General features: G+C 39.4%; 2 protein-coding genes across 4 annotated transcripts in view; one reads left to right on the top strand and one right to left on the bottom strand.

Annotated features, from left to right (window-relative positions):
* SVEP1 (sushi, von Willebrand factor type A, EGF and pentraxin domain containing 1) overlaps positions 1-18,798 on the top strand; it is a 351,417-nt gene that overhangs the window by 6,644 nt on the left and 325,975 nt on the right. The gene's annotated exons all lie outside the window — the stretch shown is intronic.
* The window catches only part of MUSK (muscle associated receptor tyrosine kinase), a 97,300-nt gene that overhangs the window by 16,584 nt on the left and 61,918 nt on the right, over positions 1-18,798 (bottom strand). For all 3 annotated transcript variants that reach the window (XM_045043477.1, XM_045043476.1, XM_011288501.3), the window contains 3 exons: positions 13,490-13,496; positions 3,518-3,781; positions 151-326 (listed from right to left, as the gene is read on the bottom strand). In XM_045043477.1, the coding sequence (XP_044899412.1) occupies positions 151-326; positions 3,518-3,781; positions 13,490-13,496 (447 nt within the window). The remainder of the gene's footprint in view (positions 1-150; positions 327-3,517; positions 3,782-13,489; positions 13,497-18,798) is intronic.

Raw genomic sequence — 18,798 nt, 5'->3', positions numbered from 1 at the left:
AGGATTCTGTGATTAGGTCTCTAAAAAGGGCAGAACTCAAAAAATAAGTTAGAAATGCTTAGAAATATTAGGAGATTTAAGCTCACAACTTAGTTTCTTCAAAATAGTAAATTTGTCGTAACCTCTAAAGTATTGAGAGAACTCTGTTACCTAAATATGGCAGTCTGGTGCAGGCCGTGGGGTCCCAGTGCATGCTGGGGAGTTTGGTGCATTCTGGCACGGGGAGCAGGTGCATCCCAGATCTGTAGAGTCCTCTGTGAGTCTTCTCTTCCATTGCCAGCCATTCTTTTGCACAGAAGAGCTCCTTTACTGCCAGGCAGTATTCTCTAAAATATTTTAGGGAGAACAAAACTTGATGAGTCATAACATGTTAAAGCCAAATTTGTGGCAGAGCCTAGATTCTGTATTTTCAAAAATATCATCACAGTACATTGTCTGCTCTTGCAAAAGCATTTTTAAAGGATCCTTTATTGTAAATAATGTGAAACTTTATGAAATATAGTGTATATCCCTGAGACGAAATGCTGTCTTGTTTGGTTTTCATAGTGTAGCTAACACTACTGAGGGGGAAAAGAATTTTTAAGCTCAAAAGGAATCCCTGATATGCATTCCCTCATATTCATAGTAAAATAAATACAAAGGCACAGAAACAAGGTGCGTTGAGTTTAAAAAATACACATAATAAAAGTCATAGGTCATTGTCAATCAGTGTCTAGCCTGAGAGATTCTCCTGTAATCTCAGGGCTAATGGGCAGGGACTGAGGGGCACAGTTGGCCTGTCTGAATGCTTTGCCCATCAGAACAGAAGACATCACCTTCCTGGCAGGTTACAGGAGGGCATATGGGTCCTATCCACCCTGGCCTTGGAGAAGCCACCCCCTATCCCATTTCCGCATTTGCTTCCATCTGAGAAAGTCAGGGTAATGTCTACTTGAATATGAAATGTTATGTTCATTCATGTGTTTTATTGTAAGTGAAGAGACTGAAGAAAGACTAGTTATACTAATTATAATTTTGTGCATTAATACTTATTCAAGCTTATCTTATAAAAAATAGGATAAGACTACATAGGAGAAACCTGGTTAACTCCAAAGTGAGACATTTTAGATTAAAAATAAAAGGAAATTAGAGATTATTAAAGAAATTAGAGATAATAGCAATGTTGTTCATTCAATAGCTAAAGGATTCAGCGAGGAAGGAATTTGTGGTTGTGTATGTATGTGTGTGCATATACATATCTGTGTCATAATGGTGTCTTTTTAAAATAGTCATGCCTACACTGCCACTTTTCTGGGCAACCACCTGTCAGTAAGGGCCAACTGAACATGTGTGGAATGAAAGGGCTTTGCAGATGACTGTGATAGGGTACAATAGGAGTCATGAGAACAACAATAGGATTTTGAATTCTTGATGTGTCCGCAGTGGAAGGGAGAGCAGTGAGGCTTTCAAGCCTCTGAAAACCAGAGGAGAGCCTGAAAAACCAGAGGAGAATTACTTAGCTTGCTTCTGCTTATGCCTTGGCCCCTCCACTCTGGGATCACACAAACACAACTTTCTGCATTCATACAGCACAGTTAAACTGTGCAAAAATCAGTAGGGGGCAGGTGAAAGAAACTCCACAGCCGACATCATGTGCAGGAAGCAAATACCCTGGAAAGCTATTTTTCATTCTAATCGGAAGAACGCATTAGAGAAAGGTTTGTTTGTTTTGTTTTGCTTCCGTTGCCATGTATTAAAGATGACCCCTATAGAAGAGTCTTTTGCAAGGAAAAAAATCAGGATGAAATGGAAAATAAACTGAAAACTAAGTTAACTGAAGAAAATAAAGACCACAAAGAAGTGAAATCAACACCAAAAGTAAAATTGTCATTAAAATCAGTAAAGAAATGTCACTGTAAGACATTGAACAAGTAACAGAGGAAAACTTTACAAGTCCAAACTGAATGCAGACAGAATGCATGAACAGTGAAAGTGATGTATGAGGAGACAGCTGAGACGGAAGAGCCAGGAAGAAACCCAGAGTTCGGATAATGTTTCCCAATAAGAAAACTAGAGCACATAAAAAATGGAAAATACTCAAAGATATACTAAAAGAAAACATTGTTAGGACAAGAAGGAGGTAAACCTGATAATTAAGGTACATTATCCGTTATTTTTGTATTAATTATAGGAAAGAAAATAATGAAAAAAGAATTACTCCCAGATGAATTTGACAAATATTGTGAATCTCAAAGATTAAAAAAGAATCCTCCTACCATTTGCCAAGAGAAAAATATTCCCTACAAAGGAACAAAATTCAGTATTGCCCTATATGTTCTTCATTACAACACAGCCAAAAAACAATTAGAGTGCACAAGATTTTGAGGAAAACTGAATGTAACATAAGACCTAAATAGTCAGTGAGAAATACACACACACACACACACACACACACACACACACACACACACGATCACAACATTATGGTGAAAAATGTTTACATGTAATCTTCTAAAAATCATTTACTCTAGCTGAACAAGAGATGAATCGAAATTGAGAACTTAAGAAACAGAAAGATTTTCTATGATATAAATGATAGTGAGCATGAGAGATAAATAACAGAGATCTCTACCAGGTAGTTGGATATATGATGATGCAATCATATGCAAAAGCTAAAAATAATGGCCTGGTTTTATCAAAACAGAGGTGGAAATGTGCTGTGTTGGTAGTTTTCATGTGTTTTCTTCAAAAGCAAACAGTGTCCATTTCTAACATATACCATGGGTTCAACTGATCTTTTAATCCTCTCTCTTTTACAGATGAGGAAACTGGTTAGCCAAGGTCACGTGTGTCTAGAAAGAAGTACAAATAGTGTTTGAAAATAGTATTCTATTTGGCTCAAAAGCCAGATTGCTTCCTATCATTTCTCCATAAGAAGTAAATAAAGGCAAAGATAATCCTATCAAATATGGATTTATGAATTTCCATGTTTAAAGAGTATGGGGGTTTTAAAGAAATAACTATTTATTACAACCCCTCCCCCCCACCATGAGAAAGGGTGTTAGTACTTCAGTAAGAGGATTGGGTGGAATGTATTTTAAAATAATATACATATGATATAAAATAATATTCTGAAATGCTCACCAAGATCTCCTATTCATTGGCAAATAATGCTGAAACATTTGAAACGGACATTTTCTCTTCACTGTCTTAGCTTACTCATGAGGTCCATGTTTGTTCAGGTTGTATATATTTATTTCGTAGAAAGTAGGGATATTTATGAATATGACAACAATATGAAAAATAGCAAGTATAAGAGAATATTGTACCTTTTATGACATTTTCTAGAACCTTAGAGTCCTTGTATTATAGGAGGTCATCAGGGAGTTAGATGGTAGGAATTCTGTCCAATTAATTACCTTCTATTTTGGGCAAAAGCCACCTTTTGCCTTTATTGTTGCACATGACAACTTCTTTTGAAAACTCTTCCTGTTTGCAATCAAAAGAATTTTCCCATTTCTTTCTTCTTTTATTTTACCTGCAAATGGGTGTAGGAGTAGGTACTGCTCCAGGGTTGCATTCTTGGAAGATGTGGTTACACAGCAAAGCCTCAGCAGCTGGCCGGCAAAACGGGCTCACTGCTTTCAGTTCATTCCAGGCCGTGTGAACCAGTAGTTCTTGGGCCTCCTCAGGGTGTGCATAGGAGTTGTTGAAGAAAACAAGAGCGTCTCTGGCCAGGACAGCATTACATACCTCCCCTCTGTACTGGGCGCAGTAGCCTTTGTTATCTTTCTGTAATTTACTGAAAGAAGAAATGAACAACGTACCCAATCACATGGTGTTTCTTAGCCTTCAGTCCATTTTTTTTTTTTGATTTCCACCTCTGCATCACAGAAATAGGAGAAGATTGTACTAGCAAATTGGCTGAAATGTTCTGTCTGAATACTGTTTTCATTTCCAGCTGTAATTATATCACCTCCAGCTACTCCAGAGGGCTATTATAGGGTTGTATGTGAAAATGGATGTGGACAGCTTTGAGAACTATCAAGGACTGAATAGATTTGAGTGTTTTTATTATTTACACTATAAATAGAACTTAACTACTCTTAGGTAAGCCACCTCATATGCTTCTTACAAATGGAGCTGATTTAAGCGAGTAAAAGACATCTTAAAAACATATTCATTGTGATGATTAACAAATGATTAAGCATAATAATTGTGGTGAGCCAGGTTTTTGAACATAGGTTTATGTGTTATGACTATTAAATACCTGAATTTTGTGGAACACATGCATCTTTGCAACACCTTCTATCCTCAGATCCTCTCACTCAGACATCTTCCCAGCATTTCATTAAAGAAGAAAAAGAAATGGGGCGCCTGGGTGGCGCAGTCGGTTAGGCGTCGGACTTAAGCCAGGTCACGATCTCGCGGTCCGTGGGTTCGAGCCCCGCGTCGGGCTCTGGGCTGATAGCCTGGAGCCTGTTTCTGATTCTGTGTCTCCCTCTTTCTCTGCCCCTCCCCCGTTCATGCTCTGTCTCTCTCTGTCCCAAAAATAAATAAAAAACGTTAAAAAAAAAAAAAGAAGAAAAAGAAAGCCACATAGGGAGGAGGAAGCTTGGATATGGCTTTCAAAGCAGCTAAGTAGCATCTTTAGCTTTGCTATTTTCTCTTCACATGATTTGGGGAGAGTCATCTGATCACCCAGAGCCCCAAGGTTCTAATTTGTTGAGTGATGTAAGGAATTATTTGGAACTCAGATTGTGTGTTAATGGGTAATATATGAAGAAAAAATCTAAATTCTATAGAGCTAGCACAAAAATAAGGTTAAAAGCTTATCTGCTGTAACAACTGAGGAGAATAATAGGCAGAATGGAAAAATACTGCTGGTACTCTCTGCACTCATCCACTGCCCCCTAGCGGAATGCTGGGAATTAAGATAATAACTCCTATACTCCCCCGTCACATATTTATTGAGCACTTATTATATATAGACACTGTGACGGTCTCAACATGTTCTTAGGCTTTCCATCAGATCTATATTGTTAACAATGACAAAAAACTGAGTTGTATTCTCATTTAGATTTGTACAGCTGTTGGAACTTCACATTTCATTATCTTTATATAAAGGATTTTAAGAAAATTAAGTTGGAATTTGTGGGAAATTTTTAAAACTTTTTTTTTAACGTTTATTTATTTTTGAGACAGAGAGAGACAGAGCATGAATGGGGGAGGGTCAGAGAGAGGGAGACACAGAATCTGAAACAGGCTCCAGGCTCTGAGCTGTCAGCACAGAGCCTGATGTGGGACTTGAACTCATGGACCGCGAGATCATGACCTGAGCTGAAGTCAGTGGCTTAACTGACTGAGCCACCCAGGCGCCCCTAGGGAAATTTTTTAAATTGTGAAGAGACCCCATTTGAATTCAAACAATTGATACTGATTAGAAACCATCATTGACTAGTGTTTAAAGAAAATCTATTAAATGGTATACAGCTCATTCAGGTAAAACAGTGAACTTTCAAGAAATATTATACTTTGAAATAATGTTTTATAATATAGAATCTTTCTCTAATTCATACTAGCCTTTTACTAATTAGCCAGCATGATTTTATTGCATTACTTCTAGTTCGTAGTTCATTTTAAAAGTGAAGGCCTGGGGTGCCTGGATGACTCAGTTGATTGAGCATCTGACCTCATCTCAGGTCATGATCTCCCCACTCCTGAGTTCAAGCCCCACATTCAGCTCTGTGCTGACAGCTCAGAGCCTGGAGCCTGTTTCAGATTCTGTGTCTGCCTCTGTCTGTCTCTCTGCCCTTCCCCCACTCATGCTTTGTTTCCCTCTCTCAAAAATAACTAATTATTTAAAAAATATTTTTATTTTTATTTATTTATTAAAAAAATTTTTTTAACGTTTATTTATTTTTGAGACAGAGAGAGACAGAGCATGAACAGGGGAGGGTCAGAGAGAGGGAGACACAGAATCTGAAACAGGCTCCAGGCTCTGAGCTGTCAGCACAGAGCCCAGCGCAGGGCTCGAACTCACGGACGCGAGATCATGACCTGAGCCGAAGTCGGCCGCTCAACTGACTGAGCCACCCAGGCGCCCCTAAAAAATATTTTTAAATAAAGGCCTTGAATAAGAAAACAGAAAACTCTCATGAAAACTTGGGCCAGATAAGGTTGAGCTAACACCCAAGGAAACTTGGCCTATGGTAACACTAAGAAAGTTCAAGAGAAGCAAGGATGCTGGGCTCTAAGAAACTGAAGAATAATATCTAATACCCAGAAATACTTCAAACTGGTTTACCAAATGGTCTCACATATTAATATAATACCTTGGTATAATACCTTGGGGGATAGATAAAAGCAGGCGGGATTCTTTTCATTTAAAACAAAAACCATGTCATGTAAAAGTTAGATATTTCCCCTAGTGTTTCTTGGCTGAGCATTATTCATCCAGGTTCTGCCATCACGTATTAACCATTGAATGACTCTCTTTATTTTTCCATAGGTAGTTTTTGAATTAAAAAATTCATGCTTTTTCCTTTAACTATATAAGCAAAAAAACCCAAACAAACAGAAAAGGTATACAAAAGAAAAATTAATAAAATAGCCCCAGAAATGAGGATTACTGGCAATTAATAAGCAATCTCTTTGTGTGCATTTCTGCTGGCTGTCTTAATAAAAGCCAAGAAAAATCTTTGAAACAACCTCAGTTGGTCTGATAGTATTGAGTCCTCATTTATTTATTAGTTACATAATGTGAAAGAAAAAAGAAAAAAACAGCAGAATACGTATTGAATAGAAATGAGATCTTGGTTGTCATTTTGGTTCTTTCTACCAGCTTGCAGAGAACTAACCTGTGAAAACCCTTTGCCTGCTGGGAAAAAAAACCATACAATACAACATATATGGTTCTTACTAATTATCTGTGCCTCTGTGATGTTCCTAGGGGCATTAAAGACTTAGCTTTGGAAATACATCTATGCTAGGATTAGCTGTACAAGGTCAAGGATATACAGGACCAAATACATATATGTTATGTATAATGATATATACACATACACGTATACAGAGACTGCCCAGAGTTTCAGAGTTTAAACAACTTTTCTTTTTCCACTCTCTTTTGCAGACTCATAAACCTGTAGTTTTTTCTGGTGATCAAATTTTAGAGGCAAGAGCCGGAGGCACGTGGGGCCATTGTTCCTCATCCTCCTAACCCTATCACTTAAACGTTTTAACAGGAGCTCACGGCAAAAACTGGGGGACAAGATGAATGCAAAAAATCTCCACGGGTATCTTCCGCTCTCTTTTGCAAATGACGAGACCCCTCCCTGTTCAACTGAAGTTGTGTTTCCCTGCTCACAGCTCTGGGGACTACAAATGGAGCAACCCCGAAGGCAGCGGGTCCTGTCTGTCCTACGAACAGTGGGCAGAGGTCACAGGGATCTGTTCACAGAATGCTGGTTATTTTGGAATGGTCTGCCGGACAAGCTCCAAAAATGCTGGTTCACGTTGCACGTGGAGCCAGTCCCTCTCTTGCCTCTTGACAAATGAAACCTGGCTGACCTCCCTTTCTGTGAAGTTTTTTCTTTTCAGAGACAGCAATGGATATATGATCTCAGGTCCCTCCTTTAACTTAAAACACACAACTCTGCTTGGTCAAACTGAACACTTAAAGGAGCCTCACTACACCTTTTATTTCTCTCCGGTTTAACAGAGAGGAATCACATCCAGTAGGGCATTTTTTTTTTATTTTACTTTTTAAAATTTGCATCCAAATTAGCATATAGTGCAGCAATGATTTCAGGAGTAGCTTCCTTAATGCCCTTACCTGTTCACCAACAATGAAGCAACAGGAAGAGAAATCAAGGAATGGATAGAGCACTTTTAAATGCGATCTTGCAGTTTCTACGAAGGAGACCTCTTCTCCCTTTGAACACACATTACTTTGCCCCGGGGGCACCTCCAGAGGGCCAGCTGAGGCTACTTTGGGTTAAGGCGGCCCCGCTCCTCCAGTGGAAACTCTCGCACGTTTCTCCACCCTCCCTGGGCGGGCACGGCTGAGAGCTCTCCTCTGGGGCAGCGTTTCCTCCTTATCCGCGGTTTTGCTTGTCTGGTTTCATACCTGTGGTCAGCCAAGGGCCAGAGGCAGATGCTCCTGCTGACGCAGCAGCAGAGGGTCACAGGTCACACCACGCTTTCACACCTGCGTCACTCACCTCTTTTTGACTCCTCTCCTAAGCATTTTGTCCTCTCACAGCATCACAGGACAGGTGAGTGCGGCAAATAAGATAGTCTGAGAGGCCACATTCACAACTTTCGTTAACAGTATATCGTTATCATTGTTCTGTCATATGATTACTGTTGTTAATCTCTTACTACGCCTAATTTAGAAATTAAACTTTACCACAGGTGTGTATATACAGGAAAAAACCATAGTACATGTAGGGTTCAGGCCTTTCTGTGTTTCAGGTGTCAACTGGGGGGGGGGGGGTCTTGGAACATATCACCTGTGGATAAGGCGGAACTGCCCTGCAAATGTTCCCTTATGTAGCAACTGCACTTTCCTAAAAGTGTGATGGTGGGTTCAATACCCCTTCCACTGTCCAAAGCAAACTGGAATAATTTTTATTCTTTCCTGCCTAGTATCTTTGTATATAATTGATTCTCTAAGGTGGGGGTCAGCAAATAGAATCCACAGATCAAATTCTGCCTACTGCCTGTTTTTATACTGCCTGTGAGCTAAGAATGGTGTTGACATTTTTAAGTGAAAAAAATCAAAAGAAGTGAAAATTACATGAAATTCAAATTGCAGTATCCATAAGTAGCATTTTTTGGGAACAGAGCCATGTTCAACCATTTATGAGTCACCCACGGCGCTTTTTACCCTGCAGCAGCAGAGCTGAGCAGTTGCAATAGAGACTGTGTGGCCACAAAGCCAAATATATTTAATATCTGGGCCTTTATGGAAGACATTTGCCAACCCCTGCTCTGTGACATAGATCAAATGTCCTTTTGCTGAAATGCCATATCCAGTGTCCTCAAGAAGGACATGATGTCCTCTGAAAAACACCTCTTGTAGTTCTCTGGACTGAAATTCATGCCTAGTTTTTGTGTAAAATAAAGATGTGAGGAACGATGATGTAAAGAAGAAAAAGTTTTTAATTAAAAATTTGAAAATTAGTTATATTCGCCAAATATATAAACACTGTGTATTTTACATATTTGTACATATATCAGTTATAATCAGTAAATACATAAGCATATATAGTGTTACATATACTGTATATAGTGTATGTACATAATATATAGTTGTATATACAGTGTAAGTATATTTAGAATCATCCTGTAAATATATTTTTGTATCCTGCATTTAAAAAAATTTATTTTGAGAGAGAGAGGGTGCACGCATGTGCATGGGGCAGAGAGAGAGGGAGAGAGAATTGCAAGCAGGCTCCATGCTGACAGCCGATGTGGGGCTTGATCTCACCGACCATGAGGTCATGACCTGAGCCGAAATCAAGAGTCTGACGCTCAATAGATTGAGCTGCCCAGGCACTCCTATATCCTGCATTTTTACTTAGCCTGATATTATAAACATTTACCTGTTCTATTATAGTTTTTCAAAAGCATGGTTTTTAATCACAACAGTTTCCCTTATTGGTAAATACATTACTCATAAATTTCACTAACAAATATAATACTGTTTTCAATTTTGTTGCTCATACACTTATTATTTTCTTAAAATAGATTGCTAAAAGTGGGTTTATCCAATCAATAGCTACAGCCGTCTTAAGGTTCTTAATAAAAACTGCCAAATGCTCTCTAGGGAGGTTATAGCAGTTTTCCCTCTACCAGCAGTTCGAGATTGCTTACGTTACCACAGGTGAAAAATAGTATGGACTTTTTCTTTAGCTTTAAATTTTTCATTTGCATTTACTTGCATTTGAATGATTTATTTCTGTCCTTGAGTCCTTGGAATTCGTTCATGCTTCCATTATTATGTTGTCTTGTAATTAATCTTTGTGTGTGCACGTACACCCCTAGTAAAATGTAAATTCCTTGGGGGCAGTGAATACATACAAGTCGTTTTGTTTTTCTGCATTCCAATATAATGTCAGAAATAGAGTGAGTGGTTTAAAAATGTATAGGAAGGGACGCCTGGGTGGCTCAGTTGGTTGAGCGTTTGACTTCGGCTTAAGTCATGATCTCACGGTTGGTGCGTTTGAGCCCCGTGTCGGGCTCTGTGCTGACAGCTCAGAGCCTGGAGCCTGCTTCAGATTCTCTGTTTCCCTCTCTCTCTGCCCCTCCCCTGCTCGTGCTCTGTCTCTCTCTCTCAAAAATAAATAAACATTAAAAATAAATAAATAAAAATGCATAGGAAGGACAGGAGGAATGAATGGCATGTGAAGGAAAGATGGCATCTCTTTTCTTGGTAGCCCGTGTTTTAATTTAACTTTTACCACATTTATGTTGTATATCTGTTCAGTAGATACTCAGTTTCACTGTAGAATCCTTGGGGACAGGACTATCTCTTAGAACTGTGATAAGGCAATGAATGCATCAAAACTGCATGAATTGGCACAAGATTGAGAACTAACCAAGTTTTCTAATGCAATGACTTATTTTATTCCATGGAATTAGAATCAGTGGTTGGAGTTCTAGGTCCTGCTCAGTAACTGTGCTATCTGGGTTAGTAGAGTAGTTACCAGTCTAAGTTCTTGAGTCTGTCTACCTGAGCTCAGATTGACAGCTTTATAGTTGGCCAGCTGTGTGGTCTGGACAGCTCCTAGTGTATCAGGTTCCTTCTATTAAAGAATAGGAATACTCAGAGGTCTTGGCCTACAAAGTCACTGAAATGTTAATATGAAAAAAAGTGGTGATCATAAATGTCACCACAACACATGTATTATAATTATCAGTATTATTAATTGATAATTCTGAATTTCAGTTTTGCTGCTTGTAAAATTAGATGAAAAGTTATGACACTTCAGAGTTTTATGAAAGTCCATCAATTTTACTGAAAATAAAACACTGTAAGTTGCAAAAGATTATATTACAAGGTGATACTTTCTTATCTACAGGATAAAACTATGAGTGGAAATTGGGAAGTCTGTTCTGGGTTCAATTTCCAAGCCTGTCACTTACTATTTGTATAAGTCACTGGAACTCTCCACTTCAAAGAAACTCTCTTAGTTCCTATTCTGTACGCTAGGAGTAATAATAGTACCTATTTCATAGGGAAGTCCTGAGGATAAATTTAATATTTTAATGTTTATTTTATTTTTGAGAGACAGAGACAGAGTGTGATGGGAGGAGAGGCAGAGAGAGGGGGACACAGAATCCGAAGCAGGCTTCAGGCTCTGAGCTGTCAGCACAGAGCTTGATGCAGGGGTTGAACCCATGAGCAATGAGATCATGCTCTGAGCTGAGATCAGACGCTCAACCAACTGAGCCACCCATGTGCCCCAGGATAAATTTAAATAATGCATGTAAAGTTCTTAGCACAGTGTCTGATGCATACATAGTAAGTATTCAATAGACTTTACCAATCTTCATTAGAAAGTTTCTGAAAGATTACAGTATTTGGCAAATAGCAATAAATGGCAAACAAAAAATCACAACAAAACATGATGTGACAGAGATATCTTACCTCCATTCTATTAACAGGAAAGGAAGGCCCCACAGGAAATCACATTAAAGGGGAAAAGAAACAAAAGTTAGTACATTTTAATCTTAAGATTTGCAAGAAATAGCTTTGATATCTCTAATTCCTAAGTTTCTGGAAAGTTCTCTTCAGTTAGGATGCCAGACACTGCATTAACAGGCATATTTGGAGGAGATGAAGAGCAAACAGGGTCTCCAGGAACTATCCTTTTCAGGCTGGGTCCACCTCAGCCATTATCAGCCCAGGCAGCTTTAAATTCCTAGCCACCAAGGGACTTTGTATCAAGCCTGAAGATGACAGACCAGCCTATATAAAGCACCCACGGGACCCAAACCACAGGACCACTCTGCCACTGGGCAGATAGAAAAGAGGAAAGGAGACATCAGGAAATTCTTCTAGAGAAAATGGGATATAATTTGGAGGGGTAAAGGCAGGTTCTAATAGCAGCTGAGCAGAGAAACCTGTTGAAATACCAGAGGCCAAGGTTATGTATATGAAAGAGCCCTCAATTTGAGATATGAAAGGAGGATTCAATACTGTGAAGATGTGCCAGTCAGTGCCAAAGAGAACCCAGCCATACTACTTGGGAGGAGGTACTCAGCTTAGATAGGCTTCTATTTTGTGGACAAGCAAGGAAAGAAAAATGAAACTCATTTAAGGATGCTTGGTTGTCTTGAGAATATTAAGAGAATCAGAGGGCCTTCCATGTGTTTCTAACAGATATTCCCCCAGTCACATTTTGTTTTGGGGGGAGGGTGGGGAGCAGGCGGGGATTCCAAGAACGTTGTAATTATAAATAAGTGCTTTGATTTCAAAACTAGATTTTTTTAAATTCCCAAAATTTCCAACAGTTGTCAATATGTTCAGTATCCTTAAATTTATCTGGAAAAGTCAGTAAAATTTTGGCTGTCTTCTAAAACACACAGTAAACTTTAATATGAGAAAGCTGCCCAATTGTAAAAAGAATGCTCGCCCCTTATGCCTAACTGCAGGACAGCTGGTAGCAATTTAGTGTGGCTACTGGCTGTTACTCGTATATTCTTTTCCCTTTCATTTCAAACAAAAACAAACACCTTTAATCAGTTTGAAACCAGATAGCCACCACCAAGCACGAGGGCGCAGTGTCTGTTTTGTTGGTAAGAGCACTCTACCTATCCTGGATGAAGCACTGAGTGATAGAGGTGGTCATGCGCCCCTACTCATCACCATGTGTCTCTTTATTGGGAAGAACATTGCAGGGACACGGGAATGTGACTATAAGACATGAGAGAGACCATGATCCATGGTAGTTAGTACATTCAGTTAGCTATATCCATTGTGAAAATATTTCAAACTTCCTTTTTTTTTTTTTTTCGGTAATAGTGTGAAACATCAACTCCTAAAATACAGAGTCAAAAAATATGTGGTCCGTTGTGGGCGTGGGGAACTCCAATACTACCACATCGTATTTCTCCCTATGCCTATTTTTGGATATGCTACATATATTTATTTGAGTTTTAAATTGAGTGACTGGAAACCCCAGACCCTGAGGTCAGTCCAAAGAAGGGGCATTGCAAATGGTGGGGATTAGAATGAGTGGCTTATATTAGAGGAGGGATGGGAACACAGACTCATTCCTATACTCTCAGGCTGGCTAAAGATAGACAGAACTCGGAACCTCAGTCTTACAGGAGGGACCTGTTGATGCCACTGAGAATGGAAAACACAAGCTTTTCCTCCCCTGCACCCCGGGTCTATTTTTTTGCCAGCTTTATGGAGATATAATTGACATATGATGTTAAGTTTAAGGTATATACTTATATAATGCAAAATGATTACCATCTTAGCATTAGCTAACACCTCCATTCTGTCACATAATTACCATTTCTTTTTTGTGGTGAGGACATTTAAGATCTATTCTCATAGCAACTTTCAGTATAATACAGTATTATTAACTATAATCACTTATTCCCAGAACTTATTCCCAGAACTTATTCATCTCATAACTGGAAGTGTGTACCCTTTGACCAACATCTGTTTCCCTCCACCACCCAGCATGGAGTAACTACCACTGTATTCTCTGTTTCTATGAGTTAGACTTTTTCAGATTCCACATATTAGTGATATATATGTCTTTCTCTGACTTCCATCACTTAGCATAATGCCCTCAAGTTACATTCATGTTGTCACAAATAGCCAGATTTCCTTCTTTATCATGGCTGCATAGTATCCCATTGTATGTATATATGTATATGAGATACTAGAAGATACATGATAAGATATTATATATATGTATATATGTTCCTTATCCATTTGTTGACAGAAGCTTAGGTTGCTTCCATATCTTGTAACTGGTATCTACTGTTTCGATATACTGTGAATAATGGTGCAACAACTACGAGAATGCAGATACCTCTTCCATGTCCTGGTTTTTTTCCTTTGGATGGATACCCAGTAGTGGAGTTGCCGGATCACATGTTACCTCTATTTTTAATTTCTTGAGAACCTTCCATTCTGTTTTCCATAGTGGCTGAACCAATTTACGTTCCCACCAACAGTGCACAAGGGTTTTCTTTTCTCCACATCCTTGCCAAAACTTATTAACTCTCATCTTTTTTGGGATAGTGATTCTAATAGGTATGAGGTAATACCTCATTGTGATTTTGATTTGCATTTCCCTGATGATTAGTGATGTTGAGCACCTCTTCATGTACCTGTTTGCCATCTATATGTCTTCTTTAGGAAAATGTTCAGACCCATTGCCCATTTTTTTAAAATGGAATTGTTTGTCTTTTGCTCTTGAGTTGTATGAGCTCTTTATATATTTTGGATATTAACCCCTTCTCAGATACGTGATTTGAGAATATTTTCTCCCATTTCATAGGAAGCCATTTTGTTGATGGCTTCCTTTGTTGTGCAGAAGCCTTTTAGTTTGATGTAATCCCATTGGTTTATTTTTGATCATTTTTTTTTTTGCTTGTACTTTTGGTGACATATATCCAAAAAGACATCACCAAGACTGATGTCAAAGAGCTTACTGCTTATGTTTTTTTTCAGGTCTTATGTTTAGGACTTTAATCAATTTTGAGTTGCTTTTTGTGTGTGGTATAAGGTAGGGGTCCAGTTTCATTCTTTTGTATGGTTATCCGGTTTTCCCAGTACCATTTATTGAAAAGACTGTTCTTCCCCCATTGTGTATTCTTGGCTCCTTTGTAGTAAATTAATTGACTATATACATGGGAGTTTATTTCTGGGCTCTTAAGTCCATTGGTCTGTGTCTGTTTTTATGCCAATTTCATAGTATTTTGAATTTTATAGCTTTGTAATATAGTTTGAAATCAGGAAATGTGATGTCTCCAGCTTCGTTGTTCTTTCTCAGGATTGCTTTGGCTGTTCATGATCTTTTGTGATCCCATACAAATTTTAGGATTGTTTGTTCTATTTCTGTGAAAAATGCCATGGGAATGTCAATAGGTATTGCATTGAATCTGTAGCTTACTTTGAGTGATATGGACATTTTAACAATGTTAATTCTTCTGATTCATGAAATAGGATATCTTTTCATTTTTGTCTTAAATTTCTTTCATCAAAATCTTTTGGTTTTCAGCATTCAGATCTTTTACTTTCTCAGTGAAACTTATTGCTAAGTGTTTTATTATTTTTGATGTCATTGTAAATGGGAGGATTTTCTTTTCTTTCTCAGATGTTTTGTTGTTAGTGTATAAAAATACATCTGATTTCTATATGTTGATTTGTATGCTGCAACTTTACTGGACTTGTTGATTAGTTCTAATGGTTTTTTGGTGGAGTCTAGGATTTTCACTATGTAAGATCCTGTCATCTACAGACAGATAATTTTACTTCTTCCTTTTCTTTTTTTAAATTTTAAAAGTGTTTTATTTATTTTTGAGAGAGAGACAGAGACAGAGAGACAAAGACAGAGTATAAGTGGGGGAGGGCAGGGAGAGAGGGAGACAGAGAATCTGAAGCAGGCTCCAGGCTCTGAGTTGTCATCACAGAGCCCAATGTAGGGCTTAAACTTGTGAACTGTGAGATCATGACCTGAGCCAAAGTTGGACGCTTAACAGACTGAACCACCCAGGTGCCCCTCTTCTTCCTTTTCAATTTGGATGCCTTTTATTTTTTTTCATTGCCTAACTGCTCTAGCTAGGACTTCTAGTACTATGTTGAATAGACGTGGTGATAGTGGGTACCCTTGTCTTGTTCCTGATTTTAGAGGAAAAGCTTTCAACCTCTCACCATTGAGTATGATGGCTGTGGGTTTGCCATAGATGGCTTTTATTGTGTTGAGGTATGTTCCTTCTATATCTAGTTCGTTGAGCATTTTTATCATGAAAGGATATTGCACTTTTTCAAATGCATTTCTGCATCTATTCAGATGATCATAGGGTTTTTATCTTTCCATAAATGTGGCGTATCACATTTATTTAATTGCATATGTTGGACCATCCCTGCATCCTAGGGATCAATCCCACTTGGTCATGATGAGTGCCTTTTTTTGTTTTTGTATTTTATTTTGGAGAGACAGAGAGAGAGAGCAAGCAGGGGAGAGGGGCAGAGGGAGAGAGAGAATATTAAGCAGGCTCCATGCTCAGCACAGAGACTGATGTGGAGCTCGATCCCACAATCCTAGGATCATGACCTGAGCCGACATCAAGAGTCGGATGCCCAACCGACGGAGCACCCTGATAAGTGCTCTTTTTAATATGCTACTGAATTTCACTTGCTAATATTTCGCTAAGAATTTTTGCATCCGTATTCATCAGGGAAAGTGGTCTGTGGTTTCCTTGTTGTATCCTTTAATCTGACTTTGGTGTCAGGGTAATGCTGGCCTTGTAAAATGAGTCTTGTAGCATTTCTCCCTCTTCAGTTTTTGGGAGTGTGAGAAGCATCGGTGATAATTCTTCTTTAAATGTTTGGTAGAAATAGTACCTGTGCCTATTTTCGTGGCACCTGGCTCAGAATGATGCTGATTACAGGGATCATGGGCTGTCTTGTTGGTCGCTGTCTTGGGCCGAGGGTTCTAATGACAAAGAGAAGGCACCTGGCCAAATACCCAGCATCCTGGTGATTTTAAATTGTAACTTGAGCCTTTCAAGGTTGTGGCTGGAAGGAAATGCAACTTCCTGGTTCGTAGGGAGAGGTTCCAAAAGTTCTCCTGACTTCGTTTGATGACTAACAGCAAATGTAAATGAGTCAGAAAGAAGTCTATCACATTTCTCGAACAACACATAAGGATTTGGACATACACATGGAAGAGTTTTGGGAAAATGAAGGCTGATCTTTATTTTTTTGTTTCCCTTCACGCGCTAGAAATATCATTAGACATAGTCCTGAGCACCAGATCAGATTTTTCCATTCCCAGTTTTCCTGCTGGGATGAGTAAATAAACAGATGGAGTAAAAGCTTCAAAGTGAAACACAGAGAATGTGACAAAGGAGGCCGTTGACTACAGAACACTAGGGGAGGATGGGGATGGCTGACATGAGAGCAAGGAGAGTTTGGGCGAGGAAGCATTGCCAGAGAGTCCAAAGGAGTCACCATGTCTGACTCAAAGCTCTGCACCTCTGAGGCCAAAGGAGGGGGGCTGAAAGCAGGAATGCAGAAAGCAGATGCCGTATCCAAGCGCCAGGAGGTCTGGGGAGCATAAGACCATGCTTCTTTAAAATGATTCTGAATTAAGTGGCTCCGTGGATCTGTTTTTCACCAACGTGGCCTCACTTTCCTGGAATATTGCCTCAGGGAGCACCCCAGGATTGAGAGGTAGTTTTCAGCGATGGCACTGGGATCATCATGAGGCATCTAGCAGATATAACTAAAAAGAATGGGCCGAGGAGAGGAAGAGAAAATGGCAGATGTCTCCTGGGGTTCAGAGTCCTATCCCCTTGCACTCATGAGACACTCTCATTAGATCTGCCTGGGGAAATTTTAGGAAAGGTAGGGGAGCTTCAAGCCTCATAGTCAGTGGGACCCAACAGGAAAAACAGATCAGGGGATGAACAGAAAGATCGTGTCGTTTTTTTTTATGAATTAGCTCCTTAAGGGAGTCCCTCTTCACTCATTTTAGTCACATTTTTCTCCCCATGTGCAGAAGGGTTCACATCGGTTACAGCACCTAACACTTGCTAAGTATGCATTGCCAGGCCCATTGGCTACAGTCAGGTCCTTGCTGGTTACAGTCTAGATGACTGTTACCCCTACTTAGGTCACTGCTTCTCATCTGCTTTCAATTCTGCTGCTCTAGGAGATTTCTAGTCCTCTCTGCTGCTGTGTGCCAATCCATGCATTTCCACAATCTTTTTCCTCATGCAGATACTTCTGCTATTTCCCCCCAGGCTACCATTGCTGATTGCCTCCATCCTCACTCAGTACTGATGCCTAAGACCACTTCTCCCTCCATCCTGAGACCCTGCCTTTCTCTGCTGCTTGCCATAACTTAAGGCTCTTTTTACCACCAGCAGATATCATTAATTTTTTAGTATTACAGTCTCCTCTGTTGGTATATTCCACTAATTAATGGAGTTGGATCAGGCTCTCCTTAGAGCTAGGTCAGGGATGCAGGGGTGATGTTGCTGTATACAAGATGGTAGCAGTCATGCTCTGTAGTCATTTCAGCATTTGAAGATCATGTCCATGCAATGAATCTGCCTTGGTGTGATGTAGATATACCCATTATATTAGGTTCTCCTTCTTTATTGCCCTAGCATTGCCTTCACCCTCATCTTTGTATTTATGATGATAGGCTCTGAAGGTTGCTACACTAAACGGGAGTCCCTCCAGCTTGGTATGTGGTGGAAAGGAGGAAGGTAGAGGAATTAAGAATTCACACATACATTTTATAGATTCCTTTCTCTGACCGAAATCCTAGAAGGGCGGTATAAATTAAGGAAAAAGCCAAAGCAGAGGGAGTTTTCCTGACTTATTTGGAACTAGAAGCAGGGAACGTTATAGGGATCCCTTGTTCTGACATGGGATGGCCACGTTTGTGTAAAAATGGTAGCATGACATGGGTGGGTAGACAGCAGAGCTGGGTCAATCAGGCTGACTCTCTTGGATTTTATATAACATGAATGTGATCCAGAAGTTACTTCAGGCTCCAGATGAGGAAGGAGCTGACTTGGAATTCAGCAGGCCCGCCTTCGTAGGGA

The sequence above is a fragment of the Felis catus genome, chromosome D4 (assembly GCF_018350175.1).
Source record: "Felis catus isolate Fca126 chromosome D4, F.catus_Fca126_mat1.0, whole genome shotgun sequence".
Taxonomy (NCBI): domain Eukaryota; kingdom Metazoa; phylum Chordata; class Mammalia; order Carnivora; family Felidae; genus Felis; species Felis catus.
Note: the sequence above shows the minus strand (reverse complement) of the source record. Positions and strands in the feature narration are given on the sequence as shown.